Genomic DNA, 22,931 nt, shown 5'->3' with positions numbered 1-22,931 from the left:
TCATATGCTGAATTTAAACAGAACAGCCCTACAGGGTGAGTTATGTCTGTGGCTGACTACTCACTAGAGAATGGGAAGGCAGGTGAGCCCTGCAGGCTCGAGCCGGGCTAATCTGTGCAGGCTTCTATGCGCACACAGGGCTCGGCGCCGAAGCTCTATGGTCCAAGTTCTGGGAACAAGCCCGGGCCTACAGTAATCGTCATCACTAACAACATGCAGAAACACGCAAGCAGTTCTGAAAGCGAGACTCAAGTTTGTCCAGGGTGGTAGGATGATATTTAGACAAAATTGGGTGCTTTTCACATTGTCAGATTTATCACGAGCAGCACATACCCCAAATTATACCAAGCCTGAGGTTGTGGTTGCAGTACTGATCCCCATGTAGTAAAGAAAATATTCCCATTCAGGTACCTTAAATATCTTCTCTCACCCCAAATATCTTAAAACAATATTCTTAAATTGTTTTATCCGAGGTACTTTATTGTCTTGCTTCTCCTACCTATCATCAGAAGTTCTTCGAAAAATTATAATATCCAAAATATATAAAAATCTGCTGCTCTAGAAATCTAAAAAATGTAATGTTAGTGATGATAATTATCTAAAGAAGTCAGCTTCATGGAACAGCTTTTGAGTATTTATTGCTCAGATGCATTCAAAAAATTCTTAAACATAATGTGGCAATGGCTCTAACACATCTGTAAACAGAATACCACTAAAAAAATTTTATTGGCATGAAATACTATAATTATGGATGTGTAAAATTTTTAAATCTTAAAGCCTCTTAACATAATCATGTATATCTATGTACAAAACATACATAAATTTCACTTTATTTAAAACATATGAAAGAGGAAATTTCAAATCACACTAAACATAATAAATATAGAACTTGCTTTGTTAAAAATCTACAGTGTACATTCAAGTAAAGGCTAAACTTCCAATGCCAACTACATATGAGACAAAATTAAACATTTACAATAATCAGTTTCCTAAAAGTGCTATTTTTTAATACCTATAAGAGGAAACTCATTCTAGTGCTTCTGTTCCCATCCAAACATATACATTCCTCTATTCACAGAACCAGATGCTTCTGTTACTAAAAATACATATCCAAAGCTTTTATATCCTTTTAAATAGATTCAACATTTTAGCTCTTTGGGGGAGGAACAGGAAAGTCCAAACAAACACCTCAGACCATCTTAAATTATCAGAGACGACGGACTTTATGACACACCCTGTTTCAGCTGAAATGTGCAATCTGGTGAACGTGTTTGTGAGAACAAGCCCAGGCCGCACGTCTAAGGTAAGTCATCTTTTTCTACATGGGAGTTCGTGTGGGTCAAGGAGCAGCCACTGTAGCAACCTTCCTGTGATCCAGGGCCTGACGCCATGCTCCATTTCTGACTTGCACCTTCTCCTCCAACTTGATTTGGTTTAGTTTCCTCAGGAGTTATGTTCAGTACACTGATGGAGCTGTTGGGAAAAGATAGATCTTAATAATCATCTCCTCCTCCTTTTATACTTAAGCCCCACCTGAAGGTCTAAATTCCAACTGCCCCTTGTCCTATGCTAAGTAAAATCTGAGAACACACAGATTAAGAACAAAGAAGTGTTTCAAAACGTCCTAATTTATCACTTTTAGCCTATCTCTCTACCTTTTTATCTGTTTACCCATCTACTTATTTATTTCTTTGGTCTACTCTGAAGTTCTCTACACAGCTGAGGCCTAAGATAGAACGTGTGGAATTTGAAAGCTCATATATCCTTATGTCCTCGTCTTCCTGCCACTATTTAATAATCTCTTTGTTTTATTCCTCACACATCCATTTGCTCATGCAAGCTTTCCTCCACCCAGCCACTGCCCCACACAGCTATTTAACGAGTGCTGACACAAGCAGTAAGGAGTTGAGACTCTAAAGTCAGAGGGTTTAGGCTCATCCCCGCTGGCCTGTTCAGCTCACTAGTCACTGTTTCTTCAGCTTCTTCAGCTGTAAGATGGAAATAATAATAGCATCTACCTCATAGGGGCGGGTGGAACTGAGTTAACACACATTAAGCGCTTACACCAATGCTCAGTTGTGTCTGGGGGTAACAATCTGTGTCTGAACACAGACACAGCTGCTACCCTTCAATGACACAATCTGAGAGGTATTCTGCAACCAACCTCAAAACAAAAAATCTGGCGTGCCTGGGTGGCTCAGTCGGTTAAGCACCTGCCTTCGGCTCAGGTCATGATCCCAGGTCTTGGGATGGAGCCAGGTCAGGCTCCCTGCTCGGTGGGGAATCTACTTTTCCCTCTGTCCCTGCACACCACCCCCTTCACCCATTCTCTCTCTCTCAAATAAAAAGTAAAATCTTTTTAAAAAATCTGCCTAAATGAAAAAAAAATCTGCCTAAATGACTACTTTCAGATCTAAGGAGTTAAGTCAACAAATGAAACATTTTTACCAACTGAATATCCTATGTAATTTTTTCCACAAATGTACATTTTTTCCCCTATGCATTTTTTGTAACTTTGGTTTATTAACTCAAACTCAATGTGCCAATCCTAGGGAAAAAAAAAGTTGTTTTAATTCTAAAAATTGAAACCCAAAACAACTAAAAATTTTACTTACGCTTATTTGCCAATACTTAAAAGAAAAAAAGAACTTGCTTATAATTCAGCCCTGGGAAACCTTGCCATCTCAGACAAAATGAGCTCAACGATCAACTAAATTTTCTCTGTAATTTCGTACCTGAATTACTTTGTATAAAATTTTCCATTCTACAGTGAAGAAGCAATGAGGTTGTTGATATAGAAATTAGCTATAAATATTCCTATCGTTTTGTTATAATCTTATTACGAACCCAGATCCAAGGTGCTTCAGGAGCAAGGAGTCCAAATTTACCAAATAACTTAAAATTTTGAGAACTATATCAAGCTCCATAGCTTCTTTCCTGATAACTAGTAACTCAATTCCGTGTTTTATCTTCAGAGGCCAATGACCATGAACATGAATAGCTCAATGGAGTTTCTTTATGCTTAAAATTCTGTTTCTAGGTGAACCTGGGTGGCTCAGTGGTTAAGCGTCTGCCTTCGGCCCAGGTCATGATCCTAGGGTCCTGGGATCAAGCCCCGCACTCACTGGGCTCCCTACTCAGCAGGAAGCCTACTTCTCCCTCTCCCACTCCCCCTGCTTGTGTCCCCTCTCTTTCTGTCTCTCTCTGTGTCAAATAAATAAATAAAAATCTTAAAAAAAAAATTGTTTCTATGTCACTGATGTTGTTTAGCCCTCGGAATACATGAAGGAGAAAAGCACTTTTATAATCCATATATGTTTACATGTATTATTTTCATAGCCTGCTACTGAAGGCTGATAATGGACCAAGTACTGTTTTAAGTGCTTTAAATGTATCATGACTGAAATCTCCTAACACCCTGTGATGTAGGTACTAAATGCTGGACTTAACTTTATTAGCACAAAATAATATCCTAAAAGGAGACGCCTGGGTGGCTCAGTTGGTTAAGCGGCTGCCTTCGGCTCAGGTCATGATCCCAGGGTCCTGGGATCGAGTCCCACATCGGGCTCCTTGCTCAGCAGGGAGCCTGCTTCTCCCTCTGCCTCTGCCTGCCTCTCTCTGCCTGTGCTCACTCTCTCTGACAAATAAATAAATTAAAAAAAAAAAATAATATCCTAAAGGACTATTAATGCAAATATTTATTAACTAAAAATAATTAGATTAAAAAGTAAGAATTGTAGAGACATAAAAATAATCGAGGCAACTGCTATGTTCTTTCTCGGATACAGAACGCATTAGATGAAAACGGTGACTAGAATTTGTGTTATTTATACAGGTGGCTCTGATTGGTCAAATTTGGGAGTTTAATAACATTCTGTGTAAGACAATACTGACCTTACAGTATCTTTTGATTGTAAATCAAACTTTCACTCCCCAAACTCACCCATTAGTCAATCTGTTGGCTCTAACTGCAAAATATATTCCTAATCCCATCATGTCTGCCTTCATGTTAGAACCCTTGCCTAAACTGTGACCATCTCGCTGCGACTCCCCAGGAGCCTCCTAACCGTGTTTCCTGGGTTCTAGCACAGGCTCCTACAGTCTTTTTGCCACATAAAAAAAGTCACCTTTTCAAACAGATTTATTTTTCACTCTCCTGTTTACCCATCTCCAATACTTTTCCTGTTGCCCTCAGAACAATAATCCGACCCTACAAATACAGACTAAAATACTTCACAAATGAGAAGTCAAGTATGTGCATGTGTGTGGGGGCAGCAGAATGGGGTTATGGATGAACAACATGGTCATGAGTTGATAATTGTTGAAGCTGGGTGATGGGTACACAGGGCATCATGACTTTATTCTCTCTACACCTGTAGATACCTGAACTTCTACATAATAAAGTTGGTATCGCCATCTACTCACCCAGGGCCTTACAGGATGTGACGCCTGCCCACCCTCCACCATCCCTCTCCCCTCTTGGTCTTGCTCACTAACACCACTCGTCCTCCACAAACACACCAGTGTTCTGCCTCAGGGGTCCCTACACTTGCCTGGAGGACTCTTCCCACGCTCTTTTTGGCGCCTCAATATTTAGGGTCCTAATCTTTTTACAAATCAACAATATATACAGGGTCTTATTCTTTTTAAGCTTCAAATTTTCATTCTGAAATTCATTTATTTAACAATTCTTTGTCCACAGGCTAATGGGCTTCTTCAACACTTAGGTCCAGACTAGCCTCTCACAACCACAGGTCAAGCATACCAGAGCTCCGAACCCTGTTCTCTAGGGAACCTGCCAAACACACCGGCCCTCATGCTATCATCTCCTACTTTGGTTAAAAGGAGAGATCACCACCACACTTTCCAAAGTATCCTTTTGCTCTTTTCTATTCCTCTCTCACTAGGAATGTTCTATGTGCTTAGCTAATTAACCTTGGAATTGGCTCTGAGGCAAAATATTGATTTTACACCTTATAAGGTGATTTAACAACTTGACGCAGAGAAAAATACCCAAACGTATCAGTTAATAGAGATACATGGGTTAAAAAAAAGAAAGAAAGAAAGAAAGAAAGAAAGAAAGAAAGAAAGAAAGAAAGATAGATAGATATGGGTTTCCTGGGGTTGGGGAACAACTTTTTGTGACCCTGTCATCCTTGAGCATAGATTTTTACCAGTCACTATAAGGACATTTTTCTCAGTTCTTTGCCCTTCAACACCAATCAAATGGGAATAGCAAAAGAAATTTTAAAATATATATTCTACAAAGATGATGAAAATATCCTTCTATTTAATAAAATTAAAGAATTCAAAATACTAAGTGATTCCTGTAAATAAGACTGTTTTTTAAATTGTACTTTGGATGTGAAGTGAAAGGAATAACATCATATGATTTAGCTCCCAGCAGAATGGGACCAGGTCTACCTTGCTCACTACTGTCTTCCCAGCACCTAACAGGTGTCCTTACACAATGGCCACCCAATAAATACTTGCACAACAAATGATCAACCAACTAAATCCTCTCCAAAGCCACTACCATTGCTAACACCACGGACGTGTCAACTTGCCCTCAGCAGTGCAACTCTAGCAGTGGGACAGAAACGTGCAAAGATCACCTACAGACCAGTACCTATGCTCAGACGCACAGGAACGTGTATGGCAAAAGTCTGAAGTAGAAGGAGAAGCGGGAAGAGACTTAGTAAGTTTGGATGCGCAAACCGGAGATCCGTTAGACACGCCGTGAGGCTTCTTCTGCCGTGGCCTCGAGTGCACTGTTAGACTGTCCCGATCAGAACCTGTGAAGAGAGAAAAGAACATAGGAAGTGTGTATGGTGAGGTATCAACAAGGTGAAGAGTACTAACTATGATGATCTTCTGCAGGGGGTGAGGTCTGGGGTAGAACAAGTTAAGGTGGGTGGCCCCTCTAGCCCTTGACTCTGGTTGAGCTAATCTTGCCATCTCTTCTGCATATTCCATAAACATTTAAGGATCTAGTTTTAAAAATATTTGGTGATCTCCAAAGTTGCCTATTAATAATGGACAGTATCTATTTACATGCATTTTCTGATTAAAGAGTTAATGATGTACTCACTTCCTGAGAAGGCACTGAAAAGTTTCACATTTTCTGAGTTCTGGTGGTCAAAGGTAGTCATATTCAAAAACTGTTGCTTTAACCAACTGGCTCTTTCTTCTTCAAATGCCTTTCTCTATCACAACAAGCAAACCAAAGAAATATTGATCAATATTTCAACATTCACATTGTTGGCATTTCCCATGACTTCTGTAGTTGTTGGTGTTTGCTTTCTGGCTATCATACAGATTTTGTAAGTCAAATGAATTAACCTAGAAAACTAAGAAAAATTTTATTTAAGTAAATTATATTTAAGAAAGAAAAAATCACCCATTTCACCTAATAAACAACTCATCACTACTTTCACATCTGTTTTGAGTAAACTCAAATGGACAATCCAAAAACAAAAATCATAGCATATTAGCTAAACTCCTGAACATACAGAACATTATAAATATAGAATTACAAACAACAGAAAAATATCCACTGCAAATGAATCCTTTGAGAAAAAGAAGCTGTAACTTTACCAGGCATTGCTCTCAGCCTCTACCATCTAGAGCCGGCAGCCATCACCACTAAACCACAAGAGGGCACATGTCAGACCTTCCCCTTCCCAACAGTTGATAATCCTAAACTCTCCTTTAGCCCTCAGGTCGCTCATGCTTCCTTCCCATCCTTCCCTGGCCCCAATGGCCCCAGTGCCCAGAGGCAGACAGGTTCTCCTACAGAGAGCTGGGAACAGGACACCAAGTAACCAGAGTATCTCTTGGAACAGGCTGGGAGACAGAGACCCAGAAACAGGTTCCCCGAAGTTAGGAGAAAATGCTGGTGCAAATTTTCTGAGAAAGTTAGCTATTGATGAGAGATTTTCACAGTTGTGGAGGACTTCCATGCTAGTTACTTTAAACAGAACATAGTGTTTCATTCCTAAATTCAATACAAAATCATGCATCACCAGACATTTGAAGGAAACTAAGAGCATGAGAGAAAAAGAGCCAAAATAAAGAGACTTGACCAGAGATAAAATAGTTCAAGAGACCCTTTTAAAAAAATTCTGACACAAATGATCAGATTTATGAACATCTGTAAAATAATATAGTGCTATATAAAGAAAAGCAAAAAAATGAGGACACAAGAAAAAAGACAAATCTAAAACAAAAACTCAGTGGATGAAGGGAAGAGTTAAAAGTGAGAAAATATCCCCGAATTCAGAACATAAAGTTAATCTATAGATATAGTCAGAGGTCAATCATTTGCCTAGTAAAAGCGTTCCAGAATGCAAGAAAAGTTAGGGAAGGAAAAAATACAGAACTAAAGAAAACATCCCTAAATGGAAGAAATACAGTGTCTTGACGCTGAAAAGGAGCTACACCTAGATATACCCTAGTAAAATTTTGGAACTTTAAGATAAAAAGATGGAGAAAAGAGGAGAGAAGGCAAAAACAAAGCAGGATATCCACAAAGTACTGTATAAGTAGGGCTATATAATAACCAGGCTTCTCACTCGTAAAACCAAACATCAGAAGGAAGGGAATAACTCAAAGTTTTGAGAGAAAAAGTTGGAAACTAAATTCCGTATCCAGCCAAACCAATCATATGAATTTATTTTTGGATATTCTAGAATTCAGTATACTTTTCACTCACACGATACTTACGAAAAAAATTACTCAAGAAGGTAATACAGCAAATTGAAAAAGAAACCCAAGAAAGAAGATAACATGAGACATAAGCTGAATGTGAGTCAGGAAATCATAAAGGTACAAAGAAAGTCAAAGGATTCACTACACAGGGATATATGAAAGATTCTCTTCCAGGCAGCAGTCTTAATAACACAGAATATTTTCTATGTGGCCAAACGTATTACTAGGTTAGAGAATGAACATTTACAGAATCACGTAAATCAGTGTTCTTTCAAGTGTTAAGTCTCTATCTTGCCCAAAGTACTTACACCTGGATTACTTCACAGGCTAACACTTGACAATGAAAAAGAAAAGCACAGACAAAAACTGGGAAGGAGAGGGACAAGAGAAGTGGAACAAGGGTGACTCCAAGAATTTCAGCTTTCACTGAGGGGATAAACGGACACTGTATCAAGAGGAGCAAAAATGAAATGGAAGCATTAAATATAATATTTAAAGAAAACAAAGTCAACCATAAGAAACCGTTTTTAAAAAGTTAGGTTAAAAAAGTTAATAATATGATGAAGAAGTCATATATATATATATATATATATATATATGGAACAGTATAGATGGGTGGTATGATAAGGATAGAAATTCTTTATCTTTCACAGCAGGGGAATCAACAGGCTGTTATCAAGGGAAAAAGGCTGAAGTATATTAAAGTTAAAATAGTACTTCTCAGAAGAATTACAAGTTAGTTGTTACCTCTGAGGAATGAAACTGGCGGTAAGAATGGGTGATATTTTTTCACTTTGTGGCTTTTTATACAGGTTTTTATTTTTGAAACCATGTTCAACACATCACTTCTATAATTTTTGAAAGGGAAATATGTAGGTTAACACATCGTTCAGTTAAAAAGCGAGCTGTAGAAGCTGTATGCACACATCACTGGGGTGGGGGTGGGGGTCTTCCGTTCATACTCCCCTCCCCCGCTTCCTAAACAACAAACAGGCCCTCAGTCGCACTATCTTTTGATGCTGTAGCTATTGACAGTGGCCAGATCACAAGTGTCCAAGAGAGATCTCCTGTGGGAAGCTGAACACTCACTAGTAGAAAGCCCATCCAAAGGGGATAATGGATGCTTATGGTTTTCTAAAAAGAAAAGTTTCAATTCCCAAATCTGGTAAAGGCAGAACAATACCCTTCTAAAGTAGTTCACGTGCTTACAATCCCTTCCAGTTATAAGATCGCTGGTAAAATACTCAGAAAAAACAAACACCGGACAGCAAAGAAACAACCAAAGGCAGAACTTGGATGCAGTCTGCTGCGCCTCCCTAGTACTCCCCAAAGCTCTGCAAGGAAAGCTACTGGTTGAAAATACCTCTAGGCCGAGGCGAATAGCCGCTTCTGTAAAGCTTCGTCTTTCCTTCTCGAAATTCTTTTTTTGCTCTTTAAACAGGGACCACTCTTCCTTGAGGCGCTCCTTCTCTTCCAGCAAGTAACAGTCTCGTAGCAGGGAAGTGGTGTCATCGTCACAGGCAGTAGCGAGCTGCTGCTATTAAATTTGGAAACATAGTAAGTTCCAGGGGGTCCCTGCAACGCTTCCCGTTAAAATTAGAGCAAGGGAAGCAGGGTCAAACTTTCAGGGAAGGAGAGAAATGATGAAAAACCAGAAAGGCAAGCAAGGATTCTCATTTTCCAGCTGGCGAAGTCCTGCCTGAGGAACAGCGTGCGTTGTACCTGTCAGCAAGCCAAGAACTGAGCTGAGAGCAGAAAAACAACCAACGCTACAGATCTTCTGAGATGCAGGAGGAACAATCTAGCAAGGCTCAGTTAAAATCCTGACCACTCTCACAGGAAAACAGCTTGAAAAGGCAACTCACACCAACCTGTAAAAGCTGCTGCTGAGTTTTAATCATTTCTTTACACTGCTGAATTTCTAACTCGAGTTTTTCAGTTTCTTGTTCATGGTCTTGTCGTGAGATGACGTCTTCATCGTTAAAACCTTCTAGGTGTACCTTTGAAACTAACATAAAACCAGTCATTTGATGTAGGTTTTTACACCACTCAGTTTATGGTGTTTTTTGAATTATAGTTAAAGATCAAGGCTCTCAGAACTTCTCTTTCTGGACTCTCACAGGTTTTCCTAAAAGGTACTTATTCCCTTTGCCCTTTAAAAATTTCATAATCTATAATAATACAATTAAATTTACAGTATTATAGCACTATGAAAAAATTTTAAAAGCAAAGCAACTTATTATAAGGGATTCATGACAACTACAAATTCGTACTATTTTTGGACTAAAGTGATATCTTTACTAATAGTTCTACTATGAACATTTAATCTGTAATCCCTATTTACCCAAGACTATGTCTTAATTAAAACTGGACAACCTAAAAGCATCTGGCTTCAGCTCAGGTCACGACCCAGAGTCCAGGGATCGAGCCCTGCGTTGGGCTCCCTGGTCAGCAGGGAGTCTGCTTGTCCCTCTGTCCCTCACCCTGCTCACACACGCTCTCTCTCTCTTTCACTTGCTTGCTCACTATCTCAAATAAATAAATAAAATCTTAAAATAATGGACAATCGATATTCACAAAAGAGAAAAATAATTAACAAATCCATAAACTACTTTGGACTCTTCTGCAAAGATCAATGCAGTGCTACTAAGCTTGCAAATTCCTATTCAACAAAGTCCAAACACACTTGCCATTTACTAAGAGATGGTGACTGACATCAATAAAATCTCATGTAAATTAATTTTGGCACAAAATGTTGCTGATTACTCTTTACTACTGAAGACAATTGACAGTGATTTTATGACTTCTGACATTTAGAATAACTTTTCTTTCAACAGACTTCATTTACTGAGCAGAAACTTTTTCTTGATTTAAAAGCATGCAAACTTTAACAAATATAAATATTAAGAATACATTCATCAGTATAAATCTATACTATCTGCAGTGACAGGGAATGGTGTCTAAAATACAGTGTTAAATGAAAAAAGCAGTGTAGAAAAAATATGTAATGTTCAATTTTTGTTTATATATATATATTTTTTTAATATTTTATTTATTTATTTTACAGAGAGAGAACGCAAGTGCATGTGCATGAGCAGCGGAAGGAGCAGAGGGACAAGGAAGAGAGAGAGAATTTCAAGCATTCCCCACTGAGTGCAGAGCCCCACTGGGGCTCAATCCCACAACCCTAAGATCATGATCTAAGCTGAAACCAAGAGTCAGAAGCCGAGCCACCCAGACACCCCAGTTTTTTATATATTTTTAAATAAATATCTTGTGGGTGCCTGGGTAGCTCAGTCAGTTAAGCGTCTGCCTTTGGCTCAGGTCATGATCCCAGGGTCCTGGGATCAAGTCCAACATTGAGCTCCCTACTCAATGGGGAGTCTGTTTCTCCCTCTGCCTGCTGCTCCCCCTGCTTGTGCTCTCTCTCTATCAAATGAAGAAATAAAATCTTCAAAAAATATATATTTTGTAAATGCCTACAGAAAAATCCAGAAAGATAAGCACCAAACTGTTAAGTGTCATGAACAAGAAACAGAAACCTGAATATTCTACTTCATATACTTCCTAATTGATATTTTATATTAAACATCTATTATTCTGAAAGTAACTTAAAAATAAATTAGTAGGAACCAGGAGTATGCAAGTATTTGGGAATAATAAGCAAAAGGCTCATATTTATACCATATCACGAATAATAATTCTTAATTTCCAAGATCGGTAAGAGACTCAGTTCACCTTATTCAATTGTACGTTGCACTCAGAATCCATGGTTCAGAGAAAGATTTACTGAGGGGAAAGTATTTCTCAGTGAGGTTCAAACCTCACCTCTAGAAGTAGATAGAAGCTTGATTATCAAACCACCAAACTGAGCTCCAGTACTTCAGGGTCTGAGCCCCTGACGTGACTTTCCAAGTGACTGAAATTAAGAACCGAGTGTCACAACTCACTTTGCAGGCACCAAGACAGTGAGTTACCTTGGTTATCAAGTTTTTCTACATGACTTTTCAAAATTCTCCACTGTTTTCTGATGCTGTTGGTAAGCTGCTCTCTCACAGTCTCACAGGAAAGGTCCCACATGCTCTCCCTACTCAGTTCCCCAGCATCTTCTTCAGCATCAGAGATAACCTACGAGCAAGAGAGATTGAGAAGGAAAGACCAGTATCTTAAAATGGCTCCAGATACTCAGGCAGTAGTAATCAAACTGATTATCAGAGATACCCATCAAAATCATTTCTGTGCTATCTCTTATGCATATATGACCTAATATTAAAGACAGAAATTCTCCAATTCAGGCCTCATCAAATATGACTTTGAATCCAAATATAGTTAGTGACAAGAGTCACGGAGCTGCGTGAGGAAGAGTTATTCCCTACTTGCCCAGTGTTATGTTAGAGCTCTCACATGCTAATTAATTCCCAAATCATGTTACAATGTGGGAAAAATGATGCTTAGAGAAGTAGAGATACTGCCCATTATCATATAGCCAAGAGGTAGAATTGAGATCTGAAGTTAGATCAACTTATCTCCCATCCTAGTCAGTTTAAAAAAATAAACCAGTGAGGTTATCTACAAAATAAAAGAAACTGTGAATCCTATTTTTCTCATATAATTTTAAAAAATAAAACTAGAGATTCTTTTTCTTTTTACTCTACCAAGACACTAAATCATAGGAAAATACAGCAAACCACTGACAAAGAATCATACAGAATCAAAGCAGGATAAAGAACATAGGCAAACAGTACTAACATATATTATCTCAAAATAATCTGCAGCTACATAAATAATAATATGTATTATTATACACACACACACACACACACACACACACACACACACATCTGCATAATAATCTGCAAAGTCCTAAATTTGTTGTTAACATCCAGGAAAGTGGACAGAGATATACTTCCTTATTATGAACAATAAACCATCTTGCTGGGGGAGGGGGGAAGAAAACAGATCAAAGATGAAAGAAATGCTGATCAGACTGTTCCCACAGGCAGGTAGAGCAGAATGAGGGAGCGACTCAGAGGGGAGAACTGTATCAAAGACTGCCAGAGGTCAAGGTCTCCCAGAGGAAGCAGGTTGGAGCTACTAAGTAGCCTCTGGAGCTACTTGCCAGGAATTCTTCCAAGGAGCCACACCTTCTGTGTGTTAAAGCACACCAGAATACTATAATTCCATTATTTAAAAAAATGAACAATAATTGCTTCACACTGCCCAGACTGAATGAAACTGAAACCACACACTGAAAATAAAAAACCAACTTGAATTTTGGCTATATGTTATGGCAATACTTAAGCACAATAATAAATTAATGAAACCTCAAGGCTACCTAGGCATTCTAAGGTTAATCTTTTTTTTTTTTTAAGATTTTATTTATTTATTTGACACAGAGAGAGAGATCACAAGTAGGGAGAAAAGCAGGAAGAGGGGGGTGGGAAGCAGGCTCCCTGCTGAGCAGAGAGCCTGATGCGGGGCTTGATCCCAGGACCCTGAGACCATGACCCTGAGACCATGACCTGAGCTGAAGGCAGAGGCTTAATCCTCTGAGCCACCCAGGCGCTCCCTCTAAGGTTAATCTTATTCCTCTTGCTATAACAGCTCCAAAATCCTTAAAAGAAAGGAAGGAATAGAATTAAATTGCAAGAGAAAATAATTCTAGAAAAGCAGATCTTTTAAAAACAAGAAATCTACTTAAGAGATTATTGCGTCTCCAAAGGTAAACATCTGAATTTTTAAGAATTATACAGGAGACTCCCCACTGGCTGTGGTGGCAAGGAGAGGGGAATTGAAACATCTGAGAAAGGTCTCCTTGAGTTACTCCTTAGTTGCGCTGAATACACGCTGATAATGTTAGTAAAGGTGGGGCCAAAACTGCAGACGCTGTGGTAACTGCTCACTCTGGAGAGGGCACTGCTCACTCTGGAGAGGGCTTTGTGCACATACACAACAAAAAGTGACAGACTTTGACAGAAAAGGCGGAGGTCAAGCAGGTCCTGGATTGGGAGTTTCAAAGACATTCAGGTAATGTTTTTTTTTTTTTTTTTTAAAAAAAGGAAAAAAGAGGTAGAAGGTAGGATGTGCTTAATAGTTAGTGATACCAAAGGTAAATAATCCCCTTATACAGCTTTAAAAAACAAGTTCTGATGACTTGCTGATAATTAGCAGTTCCCATCAACTTTATTTTCAGATTTTAGTCACTTGTCCGACTCTAGAATTTAAACATGTAAAGCGATTAAGTTAAAAGAAATTTTCCCCATTCCATGATTTGTTTTCAGACCTCCACACATATAACTCCCCTTGTGTCACACGCTTCTACCCCCAAAACTTTAGGAGCCAATTCAAAGGTCACTCTTGTCTGTGAGGCCTTCCTTGATTGCCACACTTCCTCTGCTCAGCACGTTTGTATCACCCTATTACAGCTCCTAAGATGTGTAACCATTACTTGGGCCTATGCCCCATCTCCTCAAAAGAGCTTCTTGAATGATGCAGTGGACGGAATGTTCATGTTCCTCAAATTCATGGTGAAATTCTAAGGCCCAATGTGTGGGTATTCAGAGGTGGGGCCTTCAGGAAGTGAGGAGGTCATGAAAAGTCGTGTCCTCGTGAGTGGGATGAGTGCCCCTAAAAAGGGACTCCGGTGAGCGCCTCCTCTTTCCAGCATGGGAGGGTGAGGGTACAAGGAGTCAGCAATGTGCAACCAGGAGGACATACTCTCCCCAGACATTGACCCTACTAGTACCCCGAGTTTGAACCTCCCAGCTCCAGAACAGTAAGAAATAATTTTCTGTTGTTCTTAACCACCCAGTCTGTGGTAGTTTGTTGCAACAGTCCCAAATGAGACAAAGGAAGGGGTCAAAATTCCTTTTTGCTTTTTCTTTCCGGGGACCAGAACATAAAGTTCATTCCGCAAATTTCTGGATTGAATGATGAGTTGGTTCCCAAAGTTAATAAACATTTCATTCTGAAAGTCAAGCCTGCTTAAAGTATACAACACCTAAACTATTTAGAGGATACTCAGCACAGTGGTTAAAAACACGATCTCTGGGGTGAGACAAACTTGGATTTAAATCCTAGCTCTGTCACCTGTGATACTTGGCTAACGAGACGAGTGTGCCTCATTTTTCTCAGCTATAAAATGGGGATAATTATGATATGCAAAACATTGAATTAGAAAAATGAAATGAGACATGTTCATAAAGTGCTTATCACAGTGTGTGGCACAGAGTAGGTCCCTGGAAAGTCACTTACATCATTTCCCAGGCCACGTCTAGAAACACACAGGGAAATTCTGTTGTCGTCGTCACAGTGCCTAGGGGTAGCAGAGCAATGAGCATTCTGTCCAAAATACCAAGGGTGTCCCCAATGGGAATACCTAGCTACTGTCTGAATTGTTTGACTTAGCAATCCGAAACTCTATTAGAGAGGAAAGAGCCACTTACAGTTCCTGTACTATCATCTGCTCTTTCTCTAGGTTTCTGCTTTTGGGGAGAAAGAAGAGAAATCATTTCCTTTTTCATTTGCTGAAGAACCTTCTTAAGTTCAGCATTTTCCATTAGGATTTGTTTCTGACGATATTCATAATCATTCAAGAGAATTTTATACATTTCATCTTCATTCCTGAGGAAGAAACTGTCAGTATGAAAATGCAGTTATAGAAAGAAAACACTAATGAAATATATCAATTTAAATTGGACCTTACCTGGCCTCAGTTTTACCCGTCCTCCAGGAGCCTCTTTTTCCATCGGCTCTCCCCACATAATTTAAAACTTCCATAGCTACAAACATGAACATGCAAAACAAAACCAATTCTTACCATACATATGTTTAAGTGTATAAAACCCTAACACACTCTACACAGACTGAACACACAGGTTAACCTGGTATAGATTAGGATTTGGGCTCAAACAGCCCGGATTTCAAGTTCCAGTTCTCCATCACTGAGAAGCACTAAGATCTTGACCAGTTATTTAACTACGAAGCCTGTTTCTTCATCAACACAGAGGAAATAATGAAAGTATCCACCCAGGAGTTGTTGTGAAGAGTACAAGTAGTTGTTACAACACTTAACAAAGTGGTTGATAAGTATTATTTTATTATCATTATTCATTTTATCATTGGGGTTGGCAAACTATGGCCTGCAGGCCAGCTGCCTGATTTTCTAGATACATTTTATTAGCACACTGCCAGACCATGTGTTAATATAGTTTTACGCTACAAGTGCAGGGGTGAACAGCTGTGACCAAAGACTATAGACTCCACAAACCTGAACATGTTTACTATGAGAATCTTTACAGAAAAAGTCTGCCAAGCCCTGTGTTGTCATCATCAAAGGAGTCAAGGCCCCTGTGTATTACTTTCTCTTCTGTCTGGCGGGGGGATGGAAGCAGTTGGCATCAGAAGGAAGTAAGAAGACAGCAAATTATTGTAATTTTAGACTTGATAAAATCATTATGAAACTGTCACTTCCAGTTAGGTTTGGACTAGGAAACAGCCAGACTCCCATAAAGTAAGGGCTCTATTACCAGTCACATCTTTAATAAACTTCTCTAATAAGGTGTTACACTTTATACTTCCAGCATTTCCTCCTGCTCTGTATTTAATTCATGAATGAACATGAGGTTAACCAATGAAGTTTAAATTTGATTACCTAAAGATTTTCCAATGCTGTCTTAACTGCTTATTATGCTTTCATTTTTCAGTGATTTTTATAAAATAAGCTAGCTGACTGAGTGCAAGAGCTCTGCTCCACTAGATCCGTGGGGATGCCACCAGCACCGAGCCACCTGCTGACAACAGACACGGCCCACCACAGGACAGCCTGAGACATCTGCTCATCAGCTGTTGTGTCAGCAAGTCCCACCAAAGCTCAGCTTCGGAAATCACAGTTCAGGGCATTACTGTACACTGTGGCTTAGAACACAACCTACAGTCCACCTGGAAACCACTGTCTGATAAATCAGTGCCTGGATTTCCTGTGCCGTATCTTCCCAGGCCAGCAAAACTGTATCTGCACAGCTGTAGTCGTGCGTGTGTGTGTGTGTGCACGTGTGTGTGCATGCACGTGCACACAGTTCTACGCTTCCACCTATGTGATTTCCCTGAAATTATGCACATACTTGGATGAAGTTGCAAATTGATTTTCAAAAGAGTAACATTAGAAAAAAGTTCACCTTAAGCACAACCATAAGCATAACATTCACAGTCCATCCTTCAGACTAGTTGCTTCAAAAATGCACAGCAACACTTATCTAAAGGAACTGATGTAAATGATTTGGTCTGATAAATAATTTTATGAAGTCAATTCTAAAATCACACTTGTTTTGACACTCAGACATTCATCTTGAGTTTTCATATGATCAGTTCTTTGTTATGGAAGATCAGAATATCATCTGGCTTAGTCTTTCCTCTGTGGAACTACAACTGTCCTATTTAAAAAAACTTGTAACTTATATGCAACAAAGGAAGCAAAGCAAAATTATTATTTTTGCTAGTGCGCTGCCTCAATTTCTAGTTTATATGGATACACACCATCTACAAACAACTGCATAAAGCATAAAAATAATATTTCACGAGTTCTCATGCTCCATCTATTCATTTTTTTTTAGCAATTTAGCTTTATTTATTCTCCTTTATCTTAACCAGTTGGTTTCTTACCTATTTTTTTATCCTTCTTGTTCATAACAAGTTGATGTAGTCGTTCCTTTAATTTATTATATTCACGTTCTTTTCTCTTCATATCATGATTATACTGAGTAGCTCGACTTGCAATGATATTTTGTAATTTTTGTACCTGGAAAAAAGCATTTTGGATCAAATGAGTCCCTTTATGATTGATAACCCCAGCTACAATTTGTAAATTCAAAAAAGAGAAGTCCTAGCATTCACCTCCTCATAAAATAGTTTATTTTAGGATTATTCTTCCTTCCCAATAACCACTGGAAATCAATTTTTAAAGTATCATTAGGTGAATCACAGGAAGTCTTTATTTCTTAATTCTGAAATTTCTAGAGCTGCTAACATCCTAAATTATTTTTCTACCTTTTCTTTGTTGTGTTATGTTAGTCACCATAAAATACATCATTAGTTTTTGATGCAGTGTTCCAAGAGTCATTGTTTATGTACAACACCCAGTTCTTTTTATGCTACGTACAGACTCTGCTCATTTAGAAACCAGAAACGCTTACAGAAGTATTAAAGTGATTAAAGCTTCGTCTGAAACAAGAATTAACCTGATTATCTGCAGTGACTTCCTTATACTGTATAACTGACTTGACTCACGTGATTCCTTGTTAATCTGTGACAAACTAGCCCTAGCACATCACAGCACATAAGCAGGTTTGTTTTTATCTGATCATGAGCAGTTCTCAAATTAGAGTAAGTCCAAACAGCAGACAGAATCCGGCTCAAACACTTGCTGAGTACCTACTACGCATCCGGCCCTGCAGCTCAGTGTTTAGATCTACTGCGGCTTCTCAGGAAGCCCTAAATAGGAAATGTGTTCTATTCTATACAAACATTTTTAATCTCTGCTGGAGATGATGTTTAACTCAATTCCTACTAAAGATTAACTATATTCAAATCACTTATGTGTAATCTGCAGATCTAGTCAAAATTTTCAGTGAAACAACCCAAGGAAATGCATAAGCAACCTTGCAGTTTATGATACTTCACTATCCACTAACCGCGTTACTAGTCAAAATATGACAAAACAATCTGCCTAAATCACTATAAAATCATGAAAGAAATAAGCTCCCCTAAAAGTCCTTAACTATAGTTAAAAATATATAACAATATAACACTGAAAATAAATATTGTGTTTTTATAGTTATTACATGGCCAGGGTCAAAGTGCTGAGTGGTAAGAACATAATGATTTCTTCTTATATACATTAAAAAATGGTAATTTCAAATGCATTAACTTTGTAGATCCAAATACTAAGTAGCCACTGTAGCAGAAATGAAATTAAAATCATGATGTCGATAACAATCAGAAATAAGATTTGTAATGTGAATTGCTTTTTTTAAAAAAATAGTAACTCTTGTGCCCATTTAGTCAAGTAATTAATAGCTTGACTGGATGAACAATGGCAGTATTTAATACAGAGATAGAAGAGGCATGCCAGATATTAAGTATAGGTATGGCAGAGAATAAAAGACCTGCATTTAAAGCACCCTGGTGCCTAAGGAAAAAGTGATAATGCACCAGAGTCCAGGACGGACAGCAGAGGACACTGGCTGTCACAAGCTATGGACCAATATACTAAACTCCATGAATCCACTTGGGGCCAGGGGTGCCAGGGAGAGCTCCTGAGCTCAGTTAAATATGCTGCAATGCTGTACACAGAGGTCCACCATACCAGTCTGACAAAGGATGAATTAATGTTCTTGTTTTAAAGTGGGGTATGGTCACGTCAAATCCAAAAGGAAAAAAAAAATCACTTAAACTTCATCTTCAATAACTGACAACCCACCTCATCTTTTTCATTTTTCAGTAGCTGATGCAAATTCCGGTTCTTGCACTGTAACTGTCTGTCTCTTTCCTGAAGCCCAATCATTTCTCTCCTGGAGGTTTCCAGTTGTTCCTAAAACATCCACATGCAACTGTGATTAAAATTAACATAGGACTTGGAACAAATGAATTCTTCAAAAATTAGTAAAAACAACGTACACATACTAGGGTTTGTTAGCTAGAACTGCAGTTTAATGGCACACAAAATGTTCACTTAAAACAATTAATATAAGAATACTGTAAGGTTATAAATTTACTTAAGTTTAAATGTCATATGGTAATTTCTTAAAATACCAACATTTTTTATATATATACAAATGAGTTTCAAAGTGCATTCCTTGAAAGGCAATCTTCACTTATTCCAGTGATGCTGCCACTGGACACTTCTTAAGTCTCCTTTTCGGACTCTTTAGCACTTCTATGGTATATTCTGTGAGAAAGAATCAAAGTGATGTGGCGCTTCTTTAGGAAGCTCTTTAGGAAGACGTGGAGCAAAGTGGGAACACTTCAGGTCAGAAAGCGTGGGACTCCAGCACAACATTCGTTCTCCCTTGCAAGTGCTAACCTCTGAAGATTTTTTTCCAGAGAGGAATGGCAGCATTGCTGGAATCAGTACAAGATAAGATGTTCATTTTGAATTCATCCCACACATTTCCTGAGGAAATGTGCCAAGTTCTGCATGAGGCCACTGGGATATTTTTAAAATCCTCTTATCTTTATAAAATATAAAAGCCACTCAAGTTATGGCATAACTGACCACAAATAACAACTTGCACAGTACCTATAACAATGGGCCTCAAGAAGAGTTAGGAATTTGTGAAATTTAGGAACACACTTCCGATAACTCCAAAGTTACCAGAATTTTTGGCACCTTCTTCTTCAGAGTGTATGACTTCCTATCATGCCAGACCATTTGGAATGACTAAACTTAGAGGCACTGGGCCAGTTGCTATGTCCCATATATGTCAAATCAGATTCACTTTGAGTGATTATCAATGCTTTACTTGAACTCCCCATCAGCCCTGCAAATCTACACACCTCCCTCCTACATCACTTATCTCATACTACGATCCCCTATAAACCTGAGACAGAGACTGGGCCGGTATCCTAAATTCATGACTCTCTTATTCCCCAAATTCAATTTTTCATAAAATTCTACCCATTTTACCTCCCACGTTTGCTTCATATTTCACTTTTACCATCTCCACTGGTACTACCTTAGTTCAAGTCCAAAACCTCTCTGGCTCCGGCAGCTGCTAAGGTCTGCTAACAGCTGTCCTTTCCACCAAGCCTTCTGGGCTCCCCACCTCTGTCACAAATACAAATCTGCCCCTTCCCCATAGTTTCTCCATCATACTGCTAGGCTGATATCTACATGACACCCACGATGCCTTCCTCTCACTTACATTCCTTGGTGTCTTCACATTTCTGCACGGTGCCTCTCAGATGCCTGGGGCCCGGCCTCACCTCTGTCGCTCTTCATCATCATCACACACTTCAGCCCCTACAGAGCTACTGACTATTCCCTGAAAGTCAAATGCTCTCTCCTACCTCTATGCTTTCCACAGGTTATATACCCTCTGCCTACAACGTCTTTTCCAAACATTAGCAAATTTCTACTTACTCCTCCAACCTGAGATCAAATGTGAACTCTCTGTGAAGCCTCCCCTCACCTCCCACACCAAAAACAACTAATGAAGCAAATAATTATGGTTCAATGTATTTCCTTCCATTATGCTACAACCTCCTTGGGAGCAGGGACTGGGTTCACTCCTCTGTGAAACCCAGTGTGCCTGGCGTAAAAATACTGAATAAATTTTGCTCAATGAATTGAATGAATCGTATACTAGATCCCGAAGCTCTTCAAGGACAGATCAGCAACTTTTGCCACTGAACAAACATTTCTGTCCAGAGAAAACTACCGGATTTTGGCTCAGGTCAAACCTGAATTAGAAGATTTCCTGGAAAACATTCTCTTCTCTGGGCTGTCCTAATAAGCAACCACTCCTCAGAGGAAAGGCTAAATAGGTCCAGATTACCAATATCATTGTGCAATTATTCACTAACTACTTAAAAAACATTTGGCCAAGGTTATCCATGTATAAAAAGTTTTAATGCAGAATTACAACCTTCAAGGGCTTACAACTCTGAATTAGTCTAATTCATAAGACCTTCCCTAGGTCTCTCTGATTAAGATTAAAGTATTATCCATAACTCACAGCCTTTTTATAACCTTGGAGGCCACTAACTACCCCCTCCAGCTCACCACAGATCCCCCCCTCAGGAATGACCTCTATCCTTCAGGCATTGTAGGATGTATGTATAAAAACCCAAAAGTGTTAAAGAGAAAACACTGTTATCACTTGGCTTAGCTTATGAGACATTTGGCTTATTGAAATACAGGTCGACATGCAAGTTCTACCTTAAGTTTTGCATAGCAGTTCTGTAGATGGTCCATATCACTTCCCAGTTTCAGATTCTGTGTTTCTACATTTTCCTGAGCTAGAAGATTCTTCCGCTGAAGTACAAGTAGCTCATTCATACAATTTAAAACAGCAACTATATTTAATTCTCTCTTTGTGTCTTTACCTTTGGATTCTTCATATAATGAAGGAAAACCGAAAGTAGTCAATTCCTGGTAGGAGAAAATGTTTTCTTCAAAGTTGGTTACCAAATGACTTAGTATAGAAACAAAAGATAGAAATCTTTTCTCAGAAATAATGAAAACTATCCTAAGTTAAGAAAACTGTAAATATCCCAAAGGACAAAAAACTGAGAGAACTGGGCTCTTTTTAGCCTCTGCTCTACAAGTGCCTGTGTCCTGGGCAAGGCACTTAGTTCATCAGTAAAATAAGAGAGAGACTCCAGGGGAGAAGTCTCTAGGGCGATATGGAGGCCAACCTGCTGCTGACAAACACGTTTACCCTGTATTCACATGGAATGCTCACCACAGTTCTTTGCCTATCTTGTATGTTGTAAGTCCCAGGCCAAGTCATAACAATATACATGTGCTTGACAAGTGTTTTTCTCATAACTTTGATATGTTCTATTATATAACATGATTTATGTTATTGCTTCTCACACACAAAAATTTTTTTTACCTGATCAAGATATGAAATACTTTGTTCAATATTCTCTTCTGTGCAGAAGGCACTGAAAAAACTGTGCACATTTTTTGATAAAGGTATTGAAGAACATAGCACTTGCTGTGAGTATAAACTTGATGGAGACATCTTTGTTTCTGAGGTATATTGACAGATATTTTTGCTTTCTGAAAGAATAAAAGGCATTTACTTAAACAACTTAAAAAAACATATGCAAACTACCTCCATTACCAAAGATTTTGAATTACATAAATATTTTTAAGGATTTTCAAATTAAGGCCAAACTGTTTTTTGTATGAAAACTACATACATTGACCCCTGAACAACACAGGGGTTAGGAGCACCAACCTCTCGTGCAGCAGAAAAGCTGTGTGCCACTGGTGACTTCCACAAAACTGCATGGCTAACAGCCTACTGATGACGAGAGCCTTACCAGTAACAGCTGATTCACATGTATTTTGCATGTTATATGCACTACATTAGTATATTCTTAAAGCGAGTTAGGGGAAAAAAGTTACTAAGGAAGTCATAAGAGAAAATACACTTACAGTATTGTATTACATTTATCGAAAAAAAAAATCTATGTATAAGTGGACCCACACA

General features: G+C 38.7%; 1 protein-coding gene across 5 annotated transcripts in view; it reads right to left on the bottom strand.

The window, feature by feature from the left end:
- Positions 1 to 456: 456 nt before the first annotated feature.
- SSX2IP (SSX family member 2 interacting protein) overlaps positions 457 to 22,931 on the bottom strand; it is a 40,139-nt gene continuing 17,664 nt past the window's right edge. For 2 of the 5 annotated variants that reach the window (XM_080800970.1, XM_080800969.1), the window contains exons 3-14: positions 22,326 to 22,495; positions 21,647 to 21,859; positions 19,187 to 19,297; positions 17,371 to 17,506; positions 15,416 to 15,491; positions 15,156 to 15,333; positions 11,688 to 11,838; positions 9,582 to 9,718; positions 9,074 to 9,247; positions 6,092 to 6,206; positions 5,630 to 5,795; positions 457 to 1,473 (exon numbers count right to left, since the gene is read on the bottom strand). In XM_080800970.1, coding sequence (XP_080657096.1) covers positions 1,299 to 1,473; positions 5,630 to 5,795; positions 6,092 to 6,206; positions 9,074 to 9,247; positions 9,582 to 9,718; positions 11,688 to 11,838; positions 15,156 to 15,333; positions 15,416 to 15,491; positions 17,371 to 17,506; positions 19,187 to 19,297; positions 21,647 to 21,859; positions 22,326 to 22,495 — 1,802 coding nt within the window. In that variant the 3' untranslated portion in view covers positions 457 to 1,298. The remainder of the gene's footprint in view (positions 1,474 to 5,629; positions 5,796 to 6,091; positions 6,207 to 9,073; positions 9,248 to 9,581; positions 9,719 to 11,687; positions 11,839 to 15,155; positions 15,334 to 15,415; positions 15,492 to 17,370; positions 17,507 to 19,186; positions 19,298 to 21,646; positions 21,860 to 22,325; positions 22,496 to 22,931) is intronic. The other 3 variants (XM_080800972.1, XM_080800971.1, XM_080800973.1) reach the window with 2 other exon arrangements.

This window comes from Martes martes (genome assembly GCF_963455335.1).
Source record: "Martes martes genome assembly, chromosome: 4".
Taxonomy (NCBI): domain Eukaryota; kingdom Metazoa; phylum Chordata; class Mammalia; order Carnivora; family Mustelidae; genus Martes; species Martes martes.
This window is presented reverse-complemented; position numbering and strand designations above follow the sequence as displayed.